Below are 24,041 nucleotides of genomic sequence, written 5' to 3'. Positions count from 1 at the left end.
AAGTGAGTACACCCCCCACATTTTTGTAAATATTTTATTATATCTTTTCATGGGACAACACTGAAGATATGACACTTTGATACAATGTAGTTAGTGTACAGCTTGTATAACAGTGTAAATTTGCTGTCCCCTCAAAATAACTCAACACACAGCCATTAATGTCTAAACCACTGGCAACAAAAGTGAGTACACCCCTAAGTGAAAAATGTCCAAATTGTGCCCAATTAGCCATTTTCCATCCCTGGTGTCATGTGACTCATTCGTGTTACAAGGTCTCAGGTGTGAATGGGGAGCAGGTGTGTTAAATTTGGTGTTATCGCTCTCACACTGGTCACTGGAAGTTCAACATGGCACCTCATGGCAAAGAACTCTCTGAGGATCTGAAAAAAAGAATTGTTGCTCTACATAAAGATGGCCTAGGCTATAAGAAGATTGCCAACACCCTGAAACTGAGCTGCAGCACTGTGGCCAAGACCATACAGCGGTTTAACAGGACAGGTTCCACTCAGAACAGGCCTCGCCATGGTCGACCAAAGAAGTTGAGTGCACGTGCTCAGCGTCATATCCAGAGGTTGTCTTTTGAAAATAGATGTACGAGTGCTGCCAGCATTGCTGCTGAGGTTGAAGGGGTGGGGGGTCAGCCTGTCAGTGCTCAGACCATACACCATACACTGCATCAAATTGGTCTGCATGGCTGTCGTCCCAGAAGGAAGCCTCTTCTAAAGATGATGTACAAGAAAGCCTGCAAACAGTTTGCTGAAGACAAGCAGACTAAGGACACGGATTACTGGAACCATGTCCTTTGGTCTGATGAGACCAAATAAACTTATTTGGTTCAGATGGTGTCAAGCGTGTGTGGCGGCAACCAGGTGAGGAGTACAAAGACAAGTGTGTCTTGCCTACAGTCAAGCATGGTGGTGGGAGTGCCATGGTTTGGGGCTGCATGAGTGCTGCCGGCACTGGGGAGCTACAGTTCATTTAGGGAACCATGAATGCCAACATGTACTGTGACATCCCTTTGGAAACTGGGCCGCAGGGCAGTATTCCAACCTGATAATGACCCCAAACACACCTCCAAAACGACCACTGCCTTGCTAAAGAAACTGAGGGTAAAGGTGCTAGACTGGCCAAGCATGTCTCCAGACCTAAACCCTATTGAGCATCTGTGGGGCATCGGAGGAGCACAAGGTCTCTAACATCCACCAGCTCCGTGATGTCGTTATGGAGGAGTGGAAGAGGATTCCAGTGGCAACCTGTGAAGCTCTAGTGAACTCCATGCCCAAGAGAGTTAATGCAGTGCTGGAAAATAAGGGCGGCCACACAAAATATTGACAGTTTGGGCACAATTTGGACATTTTTCACTTGGGGGTGTACTCACTTTTGTTGCCAGCGGTTTAGACATTAATAGCTGTGTGCCGAGTTATTTTGAGGGGACAGCAAATTTACACTGCTATACAAGCTGTACACTGACTACTTTACATTGTATCAAAGTGTCATATCTTCAGTGTTGTCCCATGAAAAGATATAATAAAATATTTACAAAAATGTGAGGGGTGTACTCACTTTTGTGAGATACTGTATACTCTCTTGCTTTGGACTGCTAAACTGAAGTGCAATGGAACCTCGGTTCACGAACGTCTCGGTTTATGACCAAAAAGTTCGCCAAACTTTTGCCTCGGTTCACGACCACACACTCGGTATACGAACAAGCCAGTTTCCCTTTCGGTTTGTGCGCGCTGATGATTTCCACACGTGTTGCATTGTTCTCAGTCAGACATGTGTGCGTGCTTTCGCTGTGAACTCTTTGTGCTCTATTTAATTTCTCTTCCGGTTCGTACGCGCCGATTACTGTATTTAAGCACGTGTTCAGCCTTTCCCTGTTCATTGTTCTCAGTCAGACGTGCGTGCTTTACCTGTGAACTCTTTGTGCTCTACAGTATTTCGTGTGCTTTTGCAGTTAACCATGGCTACTAAGCAAGTGAAAAGTGGTGAGAAGAAAGTTTTGCAGAAAATTGAAATCGAAGTAAAGAAAGAAATTATTGAAAAATATGAGCGTGGCGTTCGTGTTACTGACCTTGCCGCCGAGTACAAGAAGTCAAAACCTACGATTTCGACTATTCTAAAGCAGAAAGAATCTATTAAAGCAGCTGATGTTGCAAAAGGAGTTACAAGCGTTAACCAGGCAGAGGCCTCAAGTGCTGGAAGAGGTGGAAAAACTACCAGTTTACTCATTTACCAATTTGAGAACCCTCGTGCTTTCAAGTAGCACAATGTAAACAAAGCCAGACTGCCAGTGATGTGGAGGGCAAACACGAAGGGTTGGGTCACAAGGACTTTGTTTTTGGAATGGCTGCACGAGGCTTTCGCTCCCACCAGCTAAACAGCTAAAAACACCAGAAACCCAAGAAATCACAAGAGAGAAAACACCTGAAGGAAAACATCCCTCCATCGCGGAGCCAGACTCTCCCTCAAAACTGTAACCTCCTGTCCACCCATTTTCTCCTCACTTCATGCCAGACCTCGACTCATGCAAGGTTAGTTTTCTTGGTGGTTTATGGTTAGTTTTTGTATTACAGATTTTTCAAATGTTCCTTTTTTTCCCCTGTGTTTAAAACTCATTAAAAAAAGTGTTTGTACAGCGATCGGTTGTAAGGCTATAGCGCAAACTCCTGTAAATGTTACTTTCTTGGTTGCTTGTGGTTGGTTTTTAAATAAAGTTCGGATTTGTTCAAATGTTCCTTTTTTTCCCCTGTGCTTAAAACTCATTAAAATAAAGTGTTTGTACAGCGATTGGTTGCAAGGCTATAGCGTGAACTCCTGTAAATGTTACTTTCATGGTTGCTTGTGGTTGGTTTTAAAATAAAGTTCGGATTTGTTCAAATGTTCATTTTTTCCCTGTGCTTAAAACTCATTTAAAAAGTGTTTTATACGGTGATCGGATTGCAAGGCTATAGCATGAACTGCTGCATTGTCACAGAGAGAGGTTGGGGGGGGGGGGGCTCACGTGCTGCTGACAGAAAGAGAGCGAGAGCCTGCCTGTGCAGCTGAGAGGAGAGGGGGGAGGGGGGCTTGCCTGCTGCTGAGAGAGTGAGAGCCTGTGTGTGCAGCTGAGCGGGGAGGCTGAGTGTTTGTGTCAGTGTTATTCAATGTTTTTACATTAGTTTACTATTACACTGTGCATTCTATGGTGTAATTAACTATATTTGTGCTTAAAAAGCTTTAAAAAAATATATTTACATACAGTTCGTACGGTCTGGAATGGATTAATTGTATTTACATACAATCCTATGGGGGAAATTGCTTCGGTTCACGACCAAATCGGTTTACAACCAGAGGTTTGGAACGAATTATGGTCGTGAACTGAGGTTCCACTGTATTTAAAATTGTCTACCTTCACCACCTCTGCTCCTTGCAGTCAAACCCTTCCACCACCTTCGCTTTCATTTATGCACATGTACTCCATCTTACTCCTAATTAGGGGGGCTCTCTTTCCTCTTTCTTTCCAGTGCATGCCTCCACCTTTGCAAGGTTCACCTAAAACTGCTGTCTACTCTCACTACTGATCACAATGTCATCCAAAAATATTATAGTCCACGGAAACTCCTGTCTGACCTCACCTGTTAACCTGTCCATCACCATTTCAAACAGTGCTGCTTGAAAAGCATACAGTACTGGATGCTATATGAATGGTGTTTAACAAAAAATGTATTTAACCTTTGCATGCAGGAAAAAGAACAGTGTTTCATTTTGGTGAACTACAAAATACCACCTCACATTTAAGTTCTCAAAAAATGGAAACACACTGGCAGGAAAACCTAAAGTATACTTGAGGTGGAAAAATGTCATCATCTCTCCTCCTTTTCTTAAGTTGGAGAGTGAAAGTGATATTATGTAGTAATCTCTGCAGTCTCTGAGAGGCAATATCTACTCAGATCCTTGATGGAGACTTTTAAATATACAATTGTGGTCTGCAATTCCTAAAATTGCTGCTCATACCTTTCTTTTTCTGCTGTGTTACTGCTAAAAGAATCAACTTCACATTGCAATATTATGTCATGGGAGAAAGTAACAAAATTGAAAACTCTGAAGAATGGCACCATGGGCAACACCAATGTGTGTTCTAAATTTCTAATTATTTCACTCATTGTGCATGTAACACACCTGTCCTTCTTTGATTTTTCATAAACAGCTGAACTATAAAAGTCTACTCTGAAAAATTAATTGATGATATTTCACATTGGTTTTTTTTTTTATTCACCAAGGATTCTCTACTTCCTCCACAAACAACACCATTGAGTGCTGGCATCCAAGCATAAAATCCAAGCATCTCCTCCACTTGATGGCATTTGTATATCCATTTTACCTCGACAAATTATTTCCTGCCACTGTTGTTGACATTACTGTACACTATCACCCAAATGTGAACTGCCATCTCCAAGAAAAAAAAAATGATTTGAACTATACTGAACTGGTGGCATACAAATTACATACACACAATTGTCCTGAAATAATAGGTTGTAACTTTGTTCATAAATAGTGTCATTTATGGCCAAGTCCCAAGTTCCATCGGTCCTTCTAGTTCCAACCTAGTACAATCCTGGATGTGTGTCAGCACATGTGGGTGGCCCATGTACTCTCAGTTAATTTATGAGGTTAATTACATTCTCTCTGACTAAGGTCCAAAAATAGGTAGGTTTTCCACAAAGCAAACCAAAATTAAGACAAAAGACCTCAGTGAAGTCCATTATATGTAAGTGGAAAAAATATGAAACTATAATCTCACACTGTCTAGGTCAGGTCACCCCTTTAAACTTAATAGACATACAAAAATGTCACTTTTCAGAGAGGCTACTGTGATATCAGCTGTCACTCTGACTGAGCTGCACAGGTCAGTGACTTTCACTGGATAGGATACTCACAGCTGAACAAATTCCAGTGTCCTACACAAAAAGGGCCTTTATGGAGGAGAGGCAAGGAAAAATACTTTGTTGAGTGGAAAAAAAAAAACTTAATAATTTGATTGTAATTAATTGCTTGAAATTACTTGGAAAATAAATACTGGTAGTGCCAGCACTATGGTGTTGGGATACTTTCAGCATAGAAACTGGTAATCTGAACAGGACTAATGGAATATCAAAGCTGCAAAATACAGACAGATCCTGAAGGAAAACCTGTTCCCATCTACCATGGCATTGCTTCACCAATTTTGCTAGAAGTTATAGGCAAATCTTGAATCATAGGCATGTTTCTTGTTATGTGCACATAGTACAATAAAATTCATACTTACATGTCTTTTCAAAACAGTTGGGAAAATAAAAAAATAAAAAACAAATACTGTAAATAACAAGGACACCTAATATAGGTAAACAGGTAAAAGGAAACATTGAGGTAAACAGCCAAGCAACTAACTTTTGTCATTTTATTCATCACTTCATTCTGATCAAAATATTTCTCCATCTTTTGCATGGTCTCTGTAAGCATTACAAAATAAAACACTGTAAACATGATGGCATACACAGTATGTGTATTAGTTATATTTAGTAAAATGTGTAGAAATGCAAGAATAGTTAATTAAATTTGCACTTCCCAATCTGATTTTTATCCTTCAATGTTGTAGGCTGATTCTTTTCAGAAAAACTCACTTTTTGACAGAGCAGAATCCAACGCATCAATATTACAGAAAACATCTCCTGCACTGTATTTTTGACAAGAGGGACTGTCAGTAGTTGATGCTGTGGTATTAGCAAAAAGAAAATTCATAGCTGAAGACCAGCAGAGATGCCACATGCACTTCAGAAGAGGTCATCCACCTGAAGCTAAGCATGTTCGGTCCTGGCCAATACTTGGGTGGGAGACCACCTGGGAAAACCTTGGATAGCTGCTGGAAGAGGTGTTGGTGAGGCCAGCACTGGGCATTTACCCCAAGGTCTGAACGTGAATTGCAATACTCCAGTGTAGTGATGGGGACACTGTGCAGTAGAAATGGTGACGTCTTTTGAGTGAGACATAAAACTGATGTCCTGACTCTCTGTGGTCTTAAAGGATCCCTAGGCATCCTTCGTAAAGAGCAGGGTGTATCCTGATGTCCAGGCCAAATTGTCCTCCATGGTCTAGTCATTCTGGCCTCCTAATCATCTCGTCTCTAAATGGCTATCTCTCTTGCCACTTCACTACCTATTAGCTCATGTGTGGTGAGCGTACTGGCACAAAAATGGCGGCCATCCCACCATCAAGGCGGATGCTTCACATTAGTGGTGGTTGAAGTGGCCCCCCATTCAATATGAAAAGGGCTTTGAGTAGTGAGCAAAGTGCTATATAAATGTAAATAATTGACTACATTCATCTTGTGTCTTTGCTGCCATCTAGTAGATAAAGCTAAATAATACACTCAAATGGCAACTTCTCATAACATTTAGCATTTTGCCCCCATCAACTTGTTGTGGGGTACAAAAGCTGCAAATTTTGAACTATATTTCATTATATTTTGTTCAAGACAAAACAGCAGATGAACTTAATACTTGCATGGACAGTTAAGACCAAAGGCAATCTGTTTTCCTAAATCACAGTACCATTTGTTTGAACTGACCAGCAATTCAGTAGATTCCTCAGGCTATTGATTACATTAAAACCCGAGATCTGGGACAACAAGTTGCTAAATTGGTTTACAGCCTGGGAAAGGAAGACATTCCGGTAGTACTATGCAACAACAAAAGTTTTAAATCCATTCATCATTTTGACAGCCAGCCAATCAGCTGTGCCCAACTGCGTAGAACTTTATAATAAATACGCCTCGTCTGAAGAGCGACACAAGGGACAAAGACATTAGAAGTCTAATTGTCAGAAAAGCATCTAATGAACAACTATGACTGCTAGATCACAAGCCACCTACGGCATTTATTCTTGTCATGTTTACTTTTTCTAAAGACTATATATATACACTTATATATACTTTACTATCACTCCTATTTTCTATTATTCTTTGTTCCACTGGTGTTATTATTTCTGTAATAAATGCTATGCTGCTTTTAACTTTCTATGCTTTGTCTTAATATTTGGAGTGACTGAAGTAATAAGGTAGGTTTCTTTGAGCACCTGGTGCAGCCGGAGGTTTGCCAATACCTCTGTGCTACGAGGTTTATTAAGGCTGCGGATGAGAGCTCCACCCCATAGTAGGGAACAGTATGTAAAGTAAAGCATTCTTGGCTAATAAATGAACTATAGTCAAGGATGCTGAGCATTTGTATGTTTGAATATTTTCTTGGAGACCAAAAGTAATATTTAGGTCTGAGATATATTTAAAACATCGTATGTTGTTCGTGCCGATAATTAGTAAGTCTCCAGAAGTGCTGAGAGAGTGACAGGCTGTGTTATTCCTAAGGCACTTGTGTAGGTTAAAGTGCTAGAGATTAACCAGCTGTGTGTGTGTCATTCATAGGGCACTGTTGAGTTTCTGTGGGCATGCGTATATCTATGTACGTGTGTAATAATCTTAAGGTGTAACTGTAGACCAACCCAGTAACGAACCTGATGAGTACACTTACCCCTATGTAAATTGTAAGTAGAGGGAAATACAGTAATCCCTCCTCCATCGCGGGGGTTGCGTTCCAGAGCCACCCGCAAAATAAGAAAATCCGCGAAGTAGAAACCATATGTTTATATGGTTATTTTTATATATTTTAAGCCCTTATAAACTCTCCCACACTATTATAAACATTTCACGCACAATTATACAGCATAAACCCTTTGTATTCTCTTAGATATTAGGTAAGATTCGTTGAAATTATGTATGTAAACACAGTTTACATACAGTAAAACCTAAATATTATTTTAAAGATATCGAGCGTCTCCGATATCACATGTTACAGCCATTACGACAGACAGGCCACCAGCAATAAATACGTACAATGCAAGAAAAATTGTATACAGTAAAATGTGTGTACAGTGACACTAAACTATGTACATGTAATAAGTACTGTACGTAAATAATTAATTATGGTTACTCACCAACAATGACACGACGACTTGTCCGATAACGAGGAGTTTAATTTTACTGCACTACAAAGGATAGCGTTACAGCTCTTCTAAAGGAGCCTCTTCAGGTGACTGTTTAGCACCGCCGTTGTACTTCTTCCATCACTCTTCAATCCAAATCCCTAAAGCAGATTCCATCCAGACTACTGCCTTATCACGTCCACTTGCAACTCGTTTTGCGCCCTGGTTAAAGGACACTGCGGCCGTAGATCTTATATGCTTTTCCTCCTTTTTAAATAAAAAGAATCGTGGACTCATTGATGCTGTAATGGTGTCCTGCAGCGGTGTAGCTGTTTCCTTCCTTCAACATATCCAAAACTTTTACCTTTTCTGCAATCATTTGCATCTTCTGTTGGCGCTTGGACACGGCTCCTGCAGCAGTAGCAGTAATGCGCGTTAATGCTGAATGAGTGAGATTAGACTTCCTGGTTAATGCAGCACTCTGTCGCTGAGCCAATCAGCAGCACACAGGAACTTAACCGAAGGCTCTGATTGGGTAGCTTCTCAGCCATCTGCCAATAGCGTCCCTTGTTTGAATTCAAATGCATCCCTTGTTTGAATTCAAATGGGCAAATCAACTGAGGAAGCACACGTACTGTAGACCGCAGACATCCGCGAAGCAGTGAAAAATCCGCGATATATATTCACATATGCTTACATTTAAAATCCGCGATGGAGTGAAGCCGCGAAAGACGAAGCGCGATATAGCGAGGGATCACTGTACCATGAAAATACACAAATATTGTCGACACCTGCCTTATACCCTTTGTATCAACATTTGTCAAAACCCACCTGAAAAGAGTTAAAGTTGTGTTTAGTGCCATCTCTTTATTGCATTCTACCTCTTCAATCAATGACAAATAGATAATCTAAAGCTATTTTCACTTTTGAATTTTAGTAGTTCAACAGTAATGAGTTCTTGGCAATTACAGGTACTTTACCAGCATGAACTATTCAAACGTTAGGAATTTACTTGAAAATACCAACTAAAAGAAAAGACTAGAAGTCTTAGTGGACTCATCACTATCTAAATCCATACACTGTTCAGTAGCCATCAAGAAGGCTACTAGGGTGTTAGGTTATATAGTATGACAAGCAAAATACCCGCGCTTCGCAGCGGAGAAGTAGTGTGTTAAAGAGGTTATGTAAACATATATATACATATACATATATACATATATATACATATCTACATACAGTGGTGTGAAAAACTACTTGCCCCCTTCCTGATTTCTTATTCTTTTGCATGTTTGTCACACAAAATGTTTCTGATCATCAAACACATTTAACCATTAGTCAAATATAACACAAGTAAACACAAAATGCAGTTTGTAAATGGTGGTTTTTATTATTTAGGGAGAAAAAAAAATCCAAACCTACATGGCCCTGTGTGAGAAAGTAATTGCCCCCTGAACCTAATAACTGGTTGGGCCACCCTTAGCAGCAATAACTGCAATCAAGCATTTGCTATAACTTGCAATGAGTCTATTACAGCGCTCTGGAGGAATTTTGGCCCACTCAACTTTGCAAAATTGTTGTAATTCAGCTTTATTTGAGGGTTTTCTAGCATGAACCGCCTTTTTAAGGTCATGCCATAGCATCTCAATTGGATTCAGGTCAGGACTTTGACTAGGCCACTCCAAAGTCTTCATTTTGTTTTTCTTCAGCCATTCAGAGGTGGATTTGCTGGTGTGTTTTGGGTCATTGTCCTGTTGCAGCACCCAAGATCGCTTCAGCTTGAGTTGACGAACAGATGGCCGGACATTCTCCTTCAGGATTTTTTGGTAGACAGTAGAATTCATGGTTCCATCTATCACAGCAAGCCTTCCAGGTCCTGAAGCAGCAAAACAACCCCAGACCATCACACTACCACCACCATATTTTACTGTTGGTATGATGTTCTTTTTCTGAAATGCTGTGTTCCTTTTACGCCAGATGTAACGGGACATTTGCCTTCCAAAAAGTTCAACTTTTGTCTCATCAGTCCACAAGGTATTTTCCCAAAAGTCTTGGCAATCATTGAGATGTTTCTTAGCAAAATTGAGACGAGCCCTAATGTTCTTTTTGCTTAACAGTGGTTTGCGTCTTGGAAATCTGCCATGCCGGCCGTTTTTGCCCAGTCTCTTTCTTATGGTGTAGTCGTGAACACTGACCTTAATTGAGGCAAGTGAGGCCTGCAGTTCTTTAGACATTGTCCTGGGGTCTTTTGTGACCTCTCGAATGAGTCGTCTCTGCGCTCTTGGGGTAATTTTGGTCGGCCGGCCACTCCTGGGAAGGTTCACCACTGTTCCATGTTTTTGCCATTTGTGGATAATGGCTCTCACTGTGGTTCGCTGGAGTCCCAAAGCTTTAGAAATGGCTTTGTAACCTTTACCAGACTGATAGATCTCAATTACTTCTGTTCTCATTTGTTCCTGAATTTCTTTGGATCTTGGCATGATGTCTAGCTTTTGAGGTGCTTTTGGTCTACTTCTCTGTGTCAGGCAGCTCCTATTTAAGTGATTTCTTAATTGAAACAGGTGTGGCAGTAATCAGGCCTGGGGGTGGCTACGGAAATTGAACTCAGGTGTGATACACCACAGTTAGGTTATTTTTTAACAAGGGGGCAATTACTTTTTCACACAGGGCCATGTAGGTTTGGATTTTTTTTCTCCCTAAATAATAAAAACCATCATTTAAAAACTGCATTTTGTGTTTACTTGTGTTATATTTGACTAATGGTTAAATGTGTTTGATGATCAGAAACATTTTGTGTGACAAACATGCAAAAGAATAAGAAATCAGGAAGGGGGCAAATAGTTTTTCACACCACTGTATACACATATCTACATATACATATGTATATATACATATACACATCGACATATATATACATATATATACACATATCAACATATATACACATACATAAACACACACATATACATATATACATATATACATACATACATACATAGTGCGTTGTAACACGGGCTGTGATTGTTACATGGGAGGGAGACGACAAATCACAGCTTCCCGCTTTCTAATCGGGCCTGTGATTGGTGCTTTGACGGATGCCCAGATCCCACAGTATGTCCCCTTAGGAGAGGCGTTAGGCAAGTGTAATTGAATAGCGGTGCTGCAAGTTTAGCTTTACACTTGTTTTTAAGGCTTATTGACTGAAAGGGGCTTTCATGAAAAAACTTAGGGCTTTGCTACAGGATACACCCTCCACAAGTTAAGGAAGTAAAAATAAAGGTATATATTTCTGTTTTATTTAAACCTTTTAAGTTTGTATGTGGGCGGCATGGTGGCGCAGTGAAAGGTGCCAGTTAGGAGACCCGGGTTCGCTTCCTGTGTGGAGTTTGAATGTTCTTCCTGTGTCTGTCTGGGTTTCCTCCGGGTACTCCGGTTTCGTCCACAGTCCAAAAACATCCAGGTTAGGTGCATTGGCGATTCTAAATTGTCCGTGGTGTGTGGGTGTGTGTGGGTGTGTGCGACGTGCGGTGGGCTGGCACCTTGCCCGGGGTTCGTTTCCTGCCTTGTGCCCTGTGTTGGCAGGGATTGGCTCCTGTATTTAGGATATAGCGGGTTGGATAATGGATGGATGGACATTTGTATGCATAGCCCATTTGCCCGTTTTCGTTTTTTTTCATTCTTCAGTAATATTTCAGCAAACCCGGAGCTTGTCAGTTTAAATCCTGGTACTGACACCACTGTGTGACCCTGAGGAAGTCACTTCACCTGCCTGTGCTGCAAAAAACCAAAGTAATGTAACAAATTGTACCTCAGATGTTGCAAGTTGCTGGAATAAAGGCATAAGTCAAATAGATAAATATGTATTATACACATAGGAACTATTCATTTATTTTCAGTTAAGTCATCTGCAGCAAACCTTTATAAATGAGGGTTTCTCCTTTTTAGATAGTGCAAACTGTTTCTTCTTCATTGAGGTTTTCTCTTGGAGAGCTTTTTTCATTTCATTGAAAATTAAAGCAGCAGTTGCCAAAATATTTAGCTTTCTTATTAATTTTTCAACATTGTGTAAAATAACTTTATAAAGTAACATAAAAGGTTTAAATACTGGTTATCCTTTTACACTAAAATATTACTAAAGTGATACAAAAAAAGTAAAATGCATATGTTGTTTTTCTTTAAGGAGATTAAATATTACTGAAGAAAAAAAAAAAAAAAACTAAAACAGCCAAATGGGGCTATGCATACGAACTTAAAAAGGTTTAAATAAAACAGAAATATATACCTTTTATTTTTACTTCCTTAACTTGTGGAGGGTGTATCCTGTAGCAAAGCTCTAAGTTTTTTCATGAAAGCCCGTTTCAGTCAATAAGTCTTAAAAAGAGGTGTAAAGATATTGACAGTAAGCTATGCAAACCCACCAAGACATGCAACCGTTTAAATCAAGGCGCGAGTCGAAAAACACCATCCGATACTATTAGTTAACGATTAACACATTTGTATATGTATTTTAAGCATACAACTGATAATATGTTGCGCTTATTTATCTGGTGTACCGACATTTTTGCGCGTTTAACGGCTGAAATCTAACGTGGTTGGTGCCCTTCAGAATGAAAATGAATGAAACCTTTTTAATAAAAAGCGAGCTTTTAAGCCTGAGAAATCACTCCGTAAATGCACACGTTTAATTCTTTATCACTTCAAACAACTGAACTATCCAGAACATTTCAGGCATACATCCAGCATTCAAACTATGTATAAAAAGCAGAACTGTTAAAGGAATTCAGCATTTAATTGAAAATGTTCCTTTAATCCTCAACATGTCTCAATGAGTCGTTCTGGTAGTTTTACTTGACGTTTTGATATTCTGGTTAATTGTGTTTGCAGTTGAGATGTTCTTTCCTGATTTATACTTGTTTTCTCGTTAATATTTGTTTCGCTGGTGTTAGTGTTCTGATTAGAGGCTATTGGTCCTTTGATGTCTCGACGGTTTCTTCTTAGAACAGCTCCTATTACGCAATTCCGTCACATACTGGTCTATTGTTTGTCCGCTTTTCTGGAAACATGTAAAAAAACTTGTGCCGCTCAAACGTCACATTGCACTTTGGGTTGCAATACGTTTCAAATTTTTCAACTATTTTGTTCAATTTCATATTGTCTCCATCTTCTTCAAACTGAAAATTGTTATGCACCTCTAGCGCCACTTCGCCAATTACATGTGGAAGCATAGACGCTTTCATTTTTTCACTTTTCCTATCTGGTTCAATCGCAGCAAGATACAACTCGAATCTCTGTTTAAATCTTTTCCAATTTTCAGCTACATTTCCCTTTAACTGGAGATTTGGTGGGGGCTATAATCCTAACATATTTTTTTTTCTCTTTTGCTAGAACATCTTAGCGCTTTCTGATCACGTTTTCGGGTTACTCACAGACACGAGACTCGTTCAAAAGCTGAACCTCTTCTTCACATTCCTCTTCCAATCCGCCACTTCTGACACCATGTAGTGATCTTGTTAGGTTCGTAGTTTAATCAATACACAGGATTGAAAGATATAATAACTTTTTAATAGACAGACTTTAGAGACATTTACTGTACAAGTTACTACTCGTTCTTTAGTTCACGGCCATTCTCCTACTTGCATCGGCATTCACAGGCATTACTAATCATTCTGTAAGTATCCCTTAATAGACCTTACTAATCAACTATCATTACAAAATCCAACGTGGTTTGTGCCCTTCAGAATGAAAACAGTTAGCATTTACCTTTTTAATAAAAGGTGAGCTTTTAAGCTTGAGAAATCACCCCGTAAATGCATACGTTTAATTGCACATGTGTTAATATGTATGCTTACACAATATTAAAAGACACTCAAAAATTAACGTCATTTAACTTTGCTCCAACGTTTGATAAAAGGCGAGCTTTTAAGCCTGAGAAATCACCCCGTAAATGCACACGTTTAATTGCACGTGTTAATATGTATGCTTACACAGTATTAAAAGACACTCAAAAATTAACGTCATTTACCTTCGTTCCCGCGTTTGACTCGTGCTGTAAATCTCTTCCTTGTTTTTAGTTCACGTGATTACGTAGGAGGCGTGATGACGCGATACGTGACTCCGCCTCCTCCATTACAGTATATGGACAAAAAATAGGTTCCAGTTATGACCATTACGCGTAGAATTTCGAAATGAAACCTGCCTAACTTTTGTAAGTAAGTTGTAAGGAATGAGCCTGCCAAATTTCAGCCTTCTACCTACACGGGAAGTTGGAGAATTAGTGATGAGTCAGTCAGTGAGTCAGTCAGTGAGGGCTTTGCCTTTTATTAGTATAGATGTGTAGAGTATAAGTTAAGAGAATCTATGAGAATTTTATGGGAAAATAAGCATTGAACGTGTCAACGTTTTTCTCACTAAATATATTTCTGATGGGGCTATTGACATGAAATTTTCACCAGATGTCGGTAACAACCCAAGTAATCCACACATGCAAAGACATCAAAACAAATAAGTACATAAATTAAGTTCAATATTTATTTTTCCCGCTGTATAATACGTCAATGAGCCATCCTCTAGAATATTGTGTGCAAGTTTGGCCACCATATTAAAATAAAAGCTCTAGAAAAAGTCCATAGCAGTGTGATTGTGCCGATTCCAGCACACAGAAGTTTGAGCTACAAAGAATGATTGAAGAAGGTGAACCTTTTCAGTTTAAACAAGCAAAGATTAATATTTGACATGACTGAAATTTTCTAATAATTAAAGCAATCAGTATGGTGAATTCCAATTATTAGTTTAAATTAAGTTCTTCGACACAAATATCAGGAAACAAATGTTATTTTGGAAAAAGTAGTGGATTTCCAAGCATTGTTGGCCTGTCAAACTTGTTCTAACATGCTAAGAGGAGCATGGGACACATACAGTTAGGTCCATAAATATTTGGACAGAGACAACTTTTTTCTAATTTTGGTTCTGTACATTACCACAATGCATTTTAAATGAAACTCAGATGCAGTTGAAGTGCAGACTTTCAGCTTTAATTCAGTGGGGTGAACAAAACGATTGCATAAAAATGTGAGGCAACTAAAGCATTTTTTTAACACAATCTCTTCATTTCAGGGGCTCAAAAGTAATTGGACAATTGACTCAAAGGCTATTTCATGGACAAGTGTGGGCAAGTCCGTTGTTATGTCATTATCAATTAAGCAGATAAAAGGCCTGGAGTTGATTTGAGGTGTGGTGCTTGCATGTGGAAGATTTTGCTGTGAACAGACAACATGCGGTCAAAGGAGCTTTCCATGCAGGTGAAAGAAGCCATCCTTAAGCTGCGAAAACAAAAAAAACCCATCCGAGAAATTGCTACAATATTACAAGTGGCAAAATCTACAGTTTGGTACATCCTGAGAAAGTAAGCAAGCACTGAGAAAGAAAGCAAAGACCTGGACGTCCACGGAAGACAACAGTGGTGTCATGATCGCAGAATCATTTCCATGATGAAGAGAAACCCCTTCACAACAGCCAACCAAGTGAACAACACTCTCCACGGGGTAGGCGTATCGATATTCAAGTCTACCATAAAGAGAAGACTGCATGAAAGTAAATACAGAGGGTGCACTGCAAGGTGCAAGCCGCTCATAAGCCTCAAGAATAGAAAGGCTAGATTGGACTTTGCTAAAGAACATCTAAAAAAGCCAACACAGTTCTGGAAAAATATTCTTTGGATAGATGAAACCAAGATCAACCTCTACCAGAATGATGGCAAGAAATAAGTATGGAGAAGGCGTGGAACAGCTCATTATCCAAAGCATACCACATCATCTGTAAAAACACGGTGGAGGCAGTGTGATGGCTTGGGCGTGCATGGCTGCCAGTGGCACTGGGACACTAGTGTTTATTGATGATGACACAGGACAGAAGCAGCCGAATGAATTCTGAGGTGTTCAGAGACATACTGTCTGCTCAAATCCAGCTAAATGCAGTCAAATTGATTGGGCGGCGTTTCATGATACAGATGGACAATGACCCAAAACATACAGCCAAAGCAACCCAGGAGTTTATTAAAGCAAACAAGTGGAAAATTCTTGAATGGCCAAGTCAGTCACCTGATCTTAACCCAATTGAGCATGCATTTCACTTGTTGAAGACTAAACTTCAGACAGAAAGGCCCACAAACAAACAGCAACTGAAAGCCGCTGCAGTAAAGGCCTGGCAGAGCATTAAAAAGGAGGAAACCCAGCATCTGGTGATGTCCATGAGTTCAAGACTTCAGGCTGTCATTGCCAGCAAAGGGTTTTCAACCAAGTATTAGAAATGAACATTTTATTTCCAGTTATTTAATTTGTCCAATTACTTTTGAGCCCCTAAAATGAAGGGATTGTGTTAAAAAAATGCTTTAGTTGCCTCACATTTTTATGCAATCGTTTTGTTCACACCACTGAATTAAAACTGAAAGTCTACACTTCAACTGCATCTGAGTTGTTTTCAGTTAAAATTCATTGTGGTAATGTACAGAACCAAAATTAGAAAAAAGTTGTCTCTGTCCAAATATTTATGGACACCTTAGAAAAAGCTCTAAAATGTGTGAAAGTGGAATACAACTTAAAACTGTGGTAATGTGACCCTTTTAACATGGTTATTGGTCATTAATTCTACTTCTATCCTTTATGCAGAAGAAAACAACATGAGCACAGTTTATTTAAACACAACCAATGAACTTGAGATTGAATACCTCTTTTTCTTTTGAAGTAAAGCATGTTGCAAAATGCCTGCAAAAAAAGCTACACACAAGTAACTTACGGCAAATGGAGAGTGAATTACTCTTCTATACGCAAAGTCATATGCACTTTTGAAGTCATCAAAAATATTAATGTTGCTTCTTTATTAATCATTTTATACAAGCTTCTGCAGATGACATGAAGTACTGAAACGGTCCCTGGGGAATGTTGTATATATAAATGGGAAAACATTCAAGCAGAATTTCACACTGTGTTAAAATTGGTAATTTGGAGGCATTGTTAACTTTTTCAACCTGTACCATTACCATGGACTAACTGTATTATTCTCCTTTAAAGTTATTTCAAAAGTGAGGGAAAAACAACATTTTGCTATCCAATCACTAAAACTATTTTAATTCAACTGGGCACACTCATTTATACTAGGTACATTTGGAGTCACCTGTGGCATTATGTATAAAACTTGCTTACACTCAGAAACAATCATTAGACATTTCTTATGCAAAAATCGTGATTTATGAAAGAACTGGGTGTGCAAATTGGCTTAAAGTTACTTAACCACTTGTAAATCCTGGTGTTGGCGTTTAAGCAACTCCAGGCTGCCGGACTATGAAGTGAACAGAAAATCTCACTTCACTGGTCATTTCAATAACACGTCAGTCACATCCTGATGTTCTTGAACAAACTATATTATGGTTAACTGTTTTCTCAATACAGCTATCTTCTACATTGGTAAAAATACTACTACATATGCTTAATGTTAATTGCTTTTAGTGTGTAGCCTGTCTGTTTTGTCTACAAAAAGTGTGATGTGTGTTGTACAACATAACTGGCAATGGCAGCATTACCTCTTTTGGAGGATATCCCCAATAACAGGCTAAAGCAAGTTTTCTGGAATCACAATTGTTTATTAGCTCATGATGATGATAGGCTTATATAAGCTGATTTAGACTTTTTAGAGTTTTCCTCTTGGAGTTGTATGCTGAAATGGAGCCTATATTACAGAGACCATCACACAGAAATTACACAAACCATGCTCTGTTACAGACTATACCAACCCTCAGAGTCTCAAAGTTATACCTGAGCTATGTTGTGCCATCTGTATGGATCTGTATAATTAAGATACTTCCCAGATACCTCAGATTCCTTACAATCAGGGTGAACAAGCCAATATCTGATTTTCTAATGCAACTGGCACAACTGACTGCAAACATGTTGCAATAGAGGGCACCATTAAAAAATGAATTTGCTTTTGTAAATAGAAGGCATATTCTTTAATGAATACGTAACTAATTTATGGTGTTCAAATGTACCTAACTAATGGCTCAACCCACAATTCCTTTATTTTATCAAATAGCAGTATGGGGAGCAGACTTCGGGGTCATGTTGTGTGTGATGGTTAGCTTCCTGGTAAGTTAGCTTAATTGACAGAATCTCAATTAGGTTCAGTACATTACAGATAGCTCATATAATCTTTCTTTCAGGTGACAGTGGGCAGACCACAAACTGTAACAGACCGGGCCATTGGCTCATTAAAAGAAAGATGGATGTGTTAGGACTTGTCATATGCACGCTACTCAATGCTCTGTTAAGATTGTTATGGCTTGTACAGTACTGTACTACTGCATACTACAGAAACATTGATGGCCTCAAGACATTTGGATGTTGTATGGTAAATGGAAAGTGACTATTTTGGCAACATTAATATTTACTTAGCAAAATTATTTTATTTTTTATAAGTTACATAAGAATGTTCTCAATATCTCGCAGTTCTGTGTATATAGCCCGCATCAATTCATACCACATGGGCGCAGCATAACGGCCATTGCTTTTGCTCTCTCCACACAGCTGCTTTCACTTAATTTTTTCCTCTTATTTGTGACTCCCATACAGAGACCAGCAAAAGAATGTTTTTGAGATTCTCCTCTTCAGTCAGCAATACCTCACATTAACATGCATTTAAGTTTTGATTTCTGCCTTTTTTCCTCTGTTCTTCCATGGTTTGTAGTAAAGAGGTCATTCAGGAACATAGGCAAAATTGTATGGCGATTAGGTTGTGAATATTCAAAAAGGCATATGACAGGTCAGGACAAGGAGTGGCTATTAAGTTGATTTCAGATGTTTAAAGGAAATTTCATGGCACATGGTGTATGCATGGTTTATAAATCCAATTTTATTTGTGTACATGCCATTATTGCCTTTTGAACATAAACAAAATAATAGTTTAGATTCTAAGCAAGGTTTTATACATGAGGCTCCTTGTCCTTTGAGACAAACATTCGAATCTATGTGCTGCCACAATGTCATGTGTAAGTAGCTATCCAGTATGTTTAAAAATCTGTAAGAAAGCCAAACACTGAAATATAACATTGTTCATATACCTTCTTTAAATATTAAAAAGTTCCATCATTACACATCTGGCTAACAAATATGTTAATAACTACAAAGGAAAATTCAATTTATGTATATTATTTATTTCTCTTCCATATTCAATAAAGGAATATTTATTTTTCTGTTGATCTGACAGAACTAATAACACAAGACGTGCAATGTTCAAAACAAAAAAAAATATATACAAAATATTAAATTTTGTTGTAAACAATATCTAAATACCTTCTTAACATCTGCTATTCTTTCCTTTTTGCTGATTGGCTTATCCTTAGCCTGTGAAGGTGTTTGCTGGGATTTTGACTCAGCTGACTCGCTTCCCGACTCAGATCGACTTTCAGATTCTGAGCTGCTGTTGGTATCTGAGCAATGATCACTGCCTGGCTCTGGGGCCTGGTCACTGCCTTGTTCACTCTCCGATTGACTTCCTGAATCATAAGCAGAGTGGTTTGACTCTTCAGAAGCCGAGTTGCTATAAGACAAATATATTTGATTAAACCAAGAATGTGATAACTTAGATCAGAGGAAGAAAACATACAATAAACTAAGTAACATACAAAAGGTACATAAAATAATAATAAAATCTATGTTCAATCATCTTCAAATAAAAACAATTAGCACTGAAAAACTTAATTACTTATTCTGAATAACCTTATACACATTATGTTTTCATAATTGATTTTCCTCTAAAGTCTATGAACTCTCACGTTAACAAAGTGATAGAATACTCCTTAACTCTGTGGTCACAGATATAAAATAACTTACAATCAATGCATTATTGTGAGATGTAAGACTTTTTTTCAATAAATTTACTGTAATTATATTTCAGGATTATACTATAGATTAAAATATAAAAACTTTCATGGCTACAAAAGGGACCTTTTCCTTCAATAAACTAAAGTTTGACCAAGGATTAAAATGTCACTGTTTTCAGTAAGCTGCTTTAAATCAAACATTAATTTGATAAACAAGATTACATTTTACCTTCCTACACAACAGAGTCATAGGCAGTAATGTGTAGTTTGTAGAATGACCATTGTAAATAGAGGCTTAAAAAGCATGTGATCAGCAAGAAATGAAGTCTAAAGATTCGCTAGGCTTAGACAACCAGATGAGTAAACTGGTTAGCAATTGCCTGTTAATAGTTAATAAGAGACAACAGTCAATTTCTTAAATACAGCTCAGACTCTCATTGAAGCCTTTCCTATGGACATCCCCTGCTGTCCATGCCTAGGACCACGCTTCCAACTCACTCTGAAAATGGACATGAATTTGTCAAAGACCCCACTGAAACATCATAAAATTACTATACCAGTCCTTATGAATGACGCTGCAAATGTGAACCGCTGTGCTGGCTACTTTGGGCAGCTATATAAAACTGATCCTTCAGCTAGGACGTTGGACATCTCTGGGTCCACAATTCTTGAGACTGATCCTCCAATTAACTGTAAACCACCCAGTGTGTCATTGCACAGATGGTGAACCAGCTGAGGGTAAAGGGAGATCTATGGTATTCAGGGTGAACTTCTCTAGGCTGGTGTAAGGCTGTCCTCCTTGCACTGCAAGCAATCTTTTGCTTCCATTTGGGAGATGGGTGTCATCCCAACTGGAAAACAGGACTTATCCCTATCTGGAAAGGAAAGGGTGATTGACTGGATTGCGGCAACTACAGGAGGATAACACTGCCCTCGGTGCCGGGTTAGGTCCTTGCTAGGGTCATCCTCAACAGGATCTGTGATCACTTGCTCACCTACCAGCAACTGGAGCAGTCTGGTTTTATGCCTAAGAAGCTGACCATGAACCGCATCCTGACACAGGGTTCTCATGGAACGCAAACGTGAATATCAGCAGTTTCTTTGCAGCCTTTGTTGATTTTCGTAAAGCATTTGACTCAGTTGATCAAGCTGTCCTATGGAACATCCTGAGATTTTGTGGGATCCCCCAAAGTTGCTGGATATCATGGCTGGCCTATACACTGATACTGTGAGCGGTGTGCAGAGTGGAGGCAGAACCTCTGCGCTTTTCCCAGTTGATTCTGGGGTTCATCAGAGGTGTGTTCTTGCTCCTACCCTGTTCAATGCTTGAATGTACTGGGTGCTGATCAAGGTCGTTGGGTCCAGCGGCTATACGGCATCTGTTGCTGAGGAAAGATTCACTGATCTTGACTTTGCTGACGATGCTTTCATCTTCGTGGAATCAATGGAGGCTCTGATCACGGCTCCTGAGAGACTGAGCGAGGAGTCTGAGTAGATGGGCTTGCAAGTGTCCTGGAAAAAAAAGAAGATCCAGGCCTTTAATGACCTCTTGGGCATAGCCATCAGCGGTGTGTCTGTCTGCGGAGAGAATGTCGACCTCATTAAGTGGTTTACACCTCAGCAATGACATTCATGACTCTGGTGACTCTTCCTATGAAGTCAGTAAACAGATTAGGAGAGAGATGGAAAGGAGTTTCTGGCATTCTCCATATCTTTGTAAAAGATCTAAGTCTTAACAATCCTGGTGCTTACTATTTGGCTATATGGTTGTGAGACATGGAAGCTATCAGTGACCTGAGATGAAGACTTGACTCCTTCTGTACCTAGTCTCTTCGTAGAATCCCTAGGTACCGCTGGTTTGACTTTGTGTCGAATGAGTGGTTGCTCATGGAGTCCCGAATGAGGCACTTTACCTGCATTGTGAGGGAATGTCAGTTATGGCACTGCAGCTATGTGGTGAGATTCCCTGAGGGTGATCCGACTTGCAGAATCCTCACTGTTGAGGTCCCGAGAGGATCAACCAGGCCAAGGGGACGACCATGTACAACCTAGCTGTGGCAGATAATATAGTTATTTCCGGGGGGTGCAACTGGACTGCATGTCTGCCTGGGGGATTGCCAACCAGGATCCTAAGCTGTTTTGTCATTTGGTGGGTGCTGTAACACTGTACCAGTGCATGCTCTCCAACTTGACCTGTCCTGTCCTATAAGCATCCATCTGTTGCTTGTTTATAGGAGTAAACACATATATTGTTTGGAGTATAACTACAGTTTTAAAACAACACATTTCCAAGGGATGCATGTGCCCCCTGTTGGATACACTATCTTAAACACAACTTAAAAATTATTATTGAAGTTCCAGCATAAGCAACTAGTTCCATGAAAATATCTCCAAGTACCAGGCAGAGACCAGCAAAAGTGATGCTCCTGAATAAGCTTACAATGGCTTAAAGAATTTTTCAGAGACTGTGCAATATGCCATATTTAAGAAATGCCATGTTAAAGCGTATGTAAGCACCATCTTTAAAGGGTATTTTTTCAACAGACAAAAGTGTGTATGTATGTGTGTGTATATTATATAATTATATAATATTATTATATTCACATATTGTGAATTTCCCCTTGGGGATTAATAAAGTATATATATATATATATATATATATATATATATATATATATATATATATATATATATATATATATATATTAAACTGGAAATCCAATGATGAAGATTAAAAAGGGATGTGGTAGAAGCAGTCCTAGTAAGCATTTAAACACAATTAGTTGTCAAAACAGAAATACATGTCTTTATTATTATTTACCAATAAAGATGCACTCTGCAAAACCATGTTTTCACATCTAAGGTACTTAAACGTATATTTAATTCAAAAGTTATTTTTTTATGTTATCCCATACAGTTTGTAGTGCTGGACAAGGAAATGTTTATTGTCATGTTTTCACAGAGAACAGATGTTATAAAATTTCTAACAGAATGAGCATCTGTGCATACCAATGCTGGAAACAACAAACATTATTAAAATGTCCATGAAAAAAAGCTAATGTCCCAAAACACATACATTAAGTTATCTAAGCATAATTCACTACAGGCAAAAAACATAGCTAAAATAAATACTTTTTGGAAAAACAGAGCAGCACAGAAATGTAACACATTCAAACAGGACTGAACTTTTGAATGGCTGAATAGTCTGCATTCTTTAAAATGGATGGATTGTTAATATTTGAAGCAGATGCACTGGCTGCATCCTGTTAGACTGTTACCCAGTTATTTGTATTGCTTTAAGTTGAGGCACTTTGAAAGAACACAGATGAATGTAGTCTACATAGTAAAACAATAGGCACTTTGAAAATTAAAACTAAACATGTTTGTTAATGTATTTGACACATTTTTCTTTTTAAATTTAGAGCTTATATTATTAAAACGAACTGGAATAAAAAGATAAATACAGCCCAGGGTTCTTGAGTTCAAAAAAGAAATAAAAATAAGCACTGAAATCATGTTGTTTTTTTATAATATAAAATGAAGTACACAAAGAAAGTGATTACATATGCCTCTTCCCTGGTAGTAGTTAAAAAAGTCATGTACTTGCAATTTTGTCGATTTGTGCAAAATGCAAAAAAATGTACAGAAAATCCAAATTTTGGAAAAAGCCATTGCAACACCAGGCATTAAGAATGACAAAAAAATTTGGGGAAATCCAGTAGGGTCTGGTTAATTATTATTTTGATTTTATTGCAGTAAATGACAAGAGAATAATACTAAACCTTTGGTATTCTTTACAGTTAATGTTTTGTTTCTTCTGCTTGCTTTAAAGACTTGCTGCAAAATTTCGTTATATTGCTCACTAGTGGGTGTGTGTCTGTGTATAGACTGTGGAAGTTCAGCCCGACTACAGACAGACACCAGGACACAAGGAAGTCCAAACACTCACTTTTATTTGTCTTCTTCTTACCAGCACCTCACACAGTGCACCAACAGCCACAATACAGCTCAGTCCTTCTTTCCTTCTCTGTCTCCTCTCAGAATGGAGTGAGGCAGCCCCTTTTATATTGTACCCGGATGTGCTCATTGATGGTCTTCCTGCAGCAACTCCTGGTGTGGCGGAAGTGCTGCATGGGCAGCTGGAAACACACGGTGTGCCTGGTTCCTATTCCGTCATCATTTA

At 38.8% G+C, this 24,041-nt stretch overlaps 1 protein-coding gene across 4 annotated transcripts in view; it reads right to left on the bottom strand.

Annotated features, from left to right (window-relative positions):
• The window catches only part of chd2 (chromodomain helicase DNA binding protein 2), a 261,689-nt gene that overhangs the window by 201,854 nt on the left and 35,794 nt on the right, over positions 1–24,041 (bottom strand). For 3 of the 4 annotated variants that reach the window (XR_007933712.1, XM_051920212.1, XM_028822994.2), the window contains exon 2: positions 19,329–19,575. Coding sequence is in view for 2 of the 4 variants with exons in the window: in XM_051920212.1 (XP_051776172.1) it covers positions 19,329–19,575 (247 nt within the window). In the remaining 2 variants the exon portion in view is untranslated. Of the gene's footprint in view, positions 1–19,328; positions 19,576–21,172; positions 21,371–24,041 lie in introns of all 4 variants that reach the window. The other variant, XM_051920213.1, reaches the window with a different exon arrangement.

The sequence above is a fragment of the Erpetoichthys calabaricus genome, chromosome 17 (genome assembly GCF_900747795.2).
Source record: "Erpetoichthys calabaricus chromosome 17, fErpCal1.3, whole genome shotgun sequence".
Taxonomy (NCBI): Eukaryota; Metazoa; Chordata; class Cladistia; order Polypteriformes; family Polypteridae; genus Erpetoichthys; species Erpetoichthys calabaricus.
The sequence above is the reverse complement of the archived record's forward strand: the minus strand, read 5'-3'. Positions and strand labels throughout refer to the sequence as shown.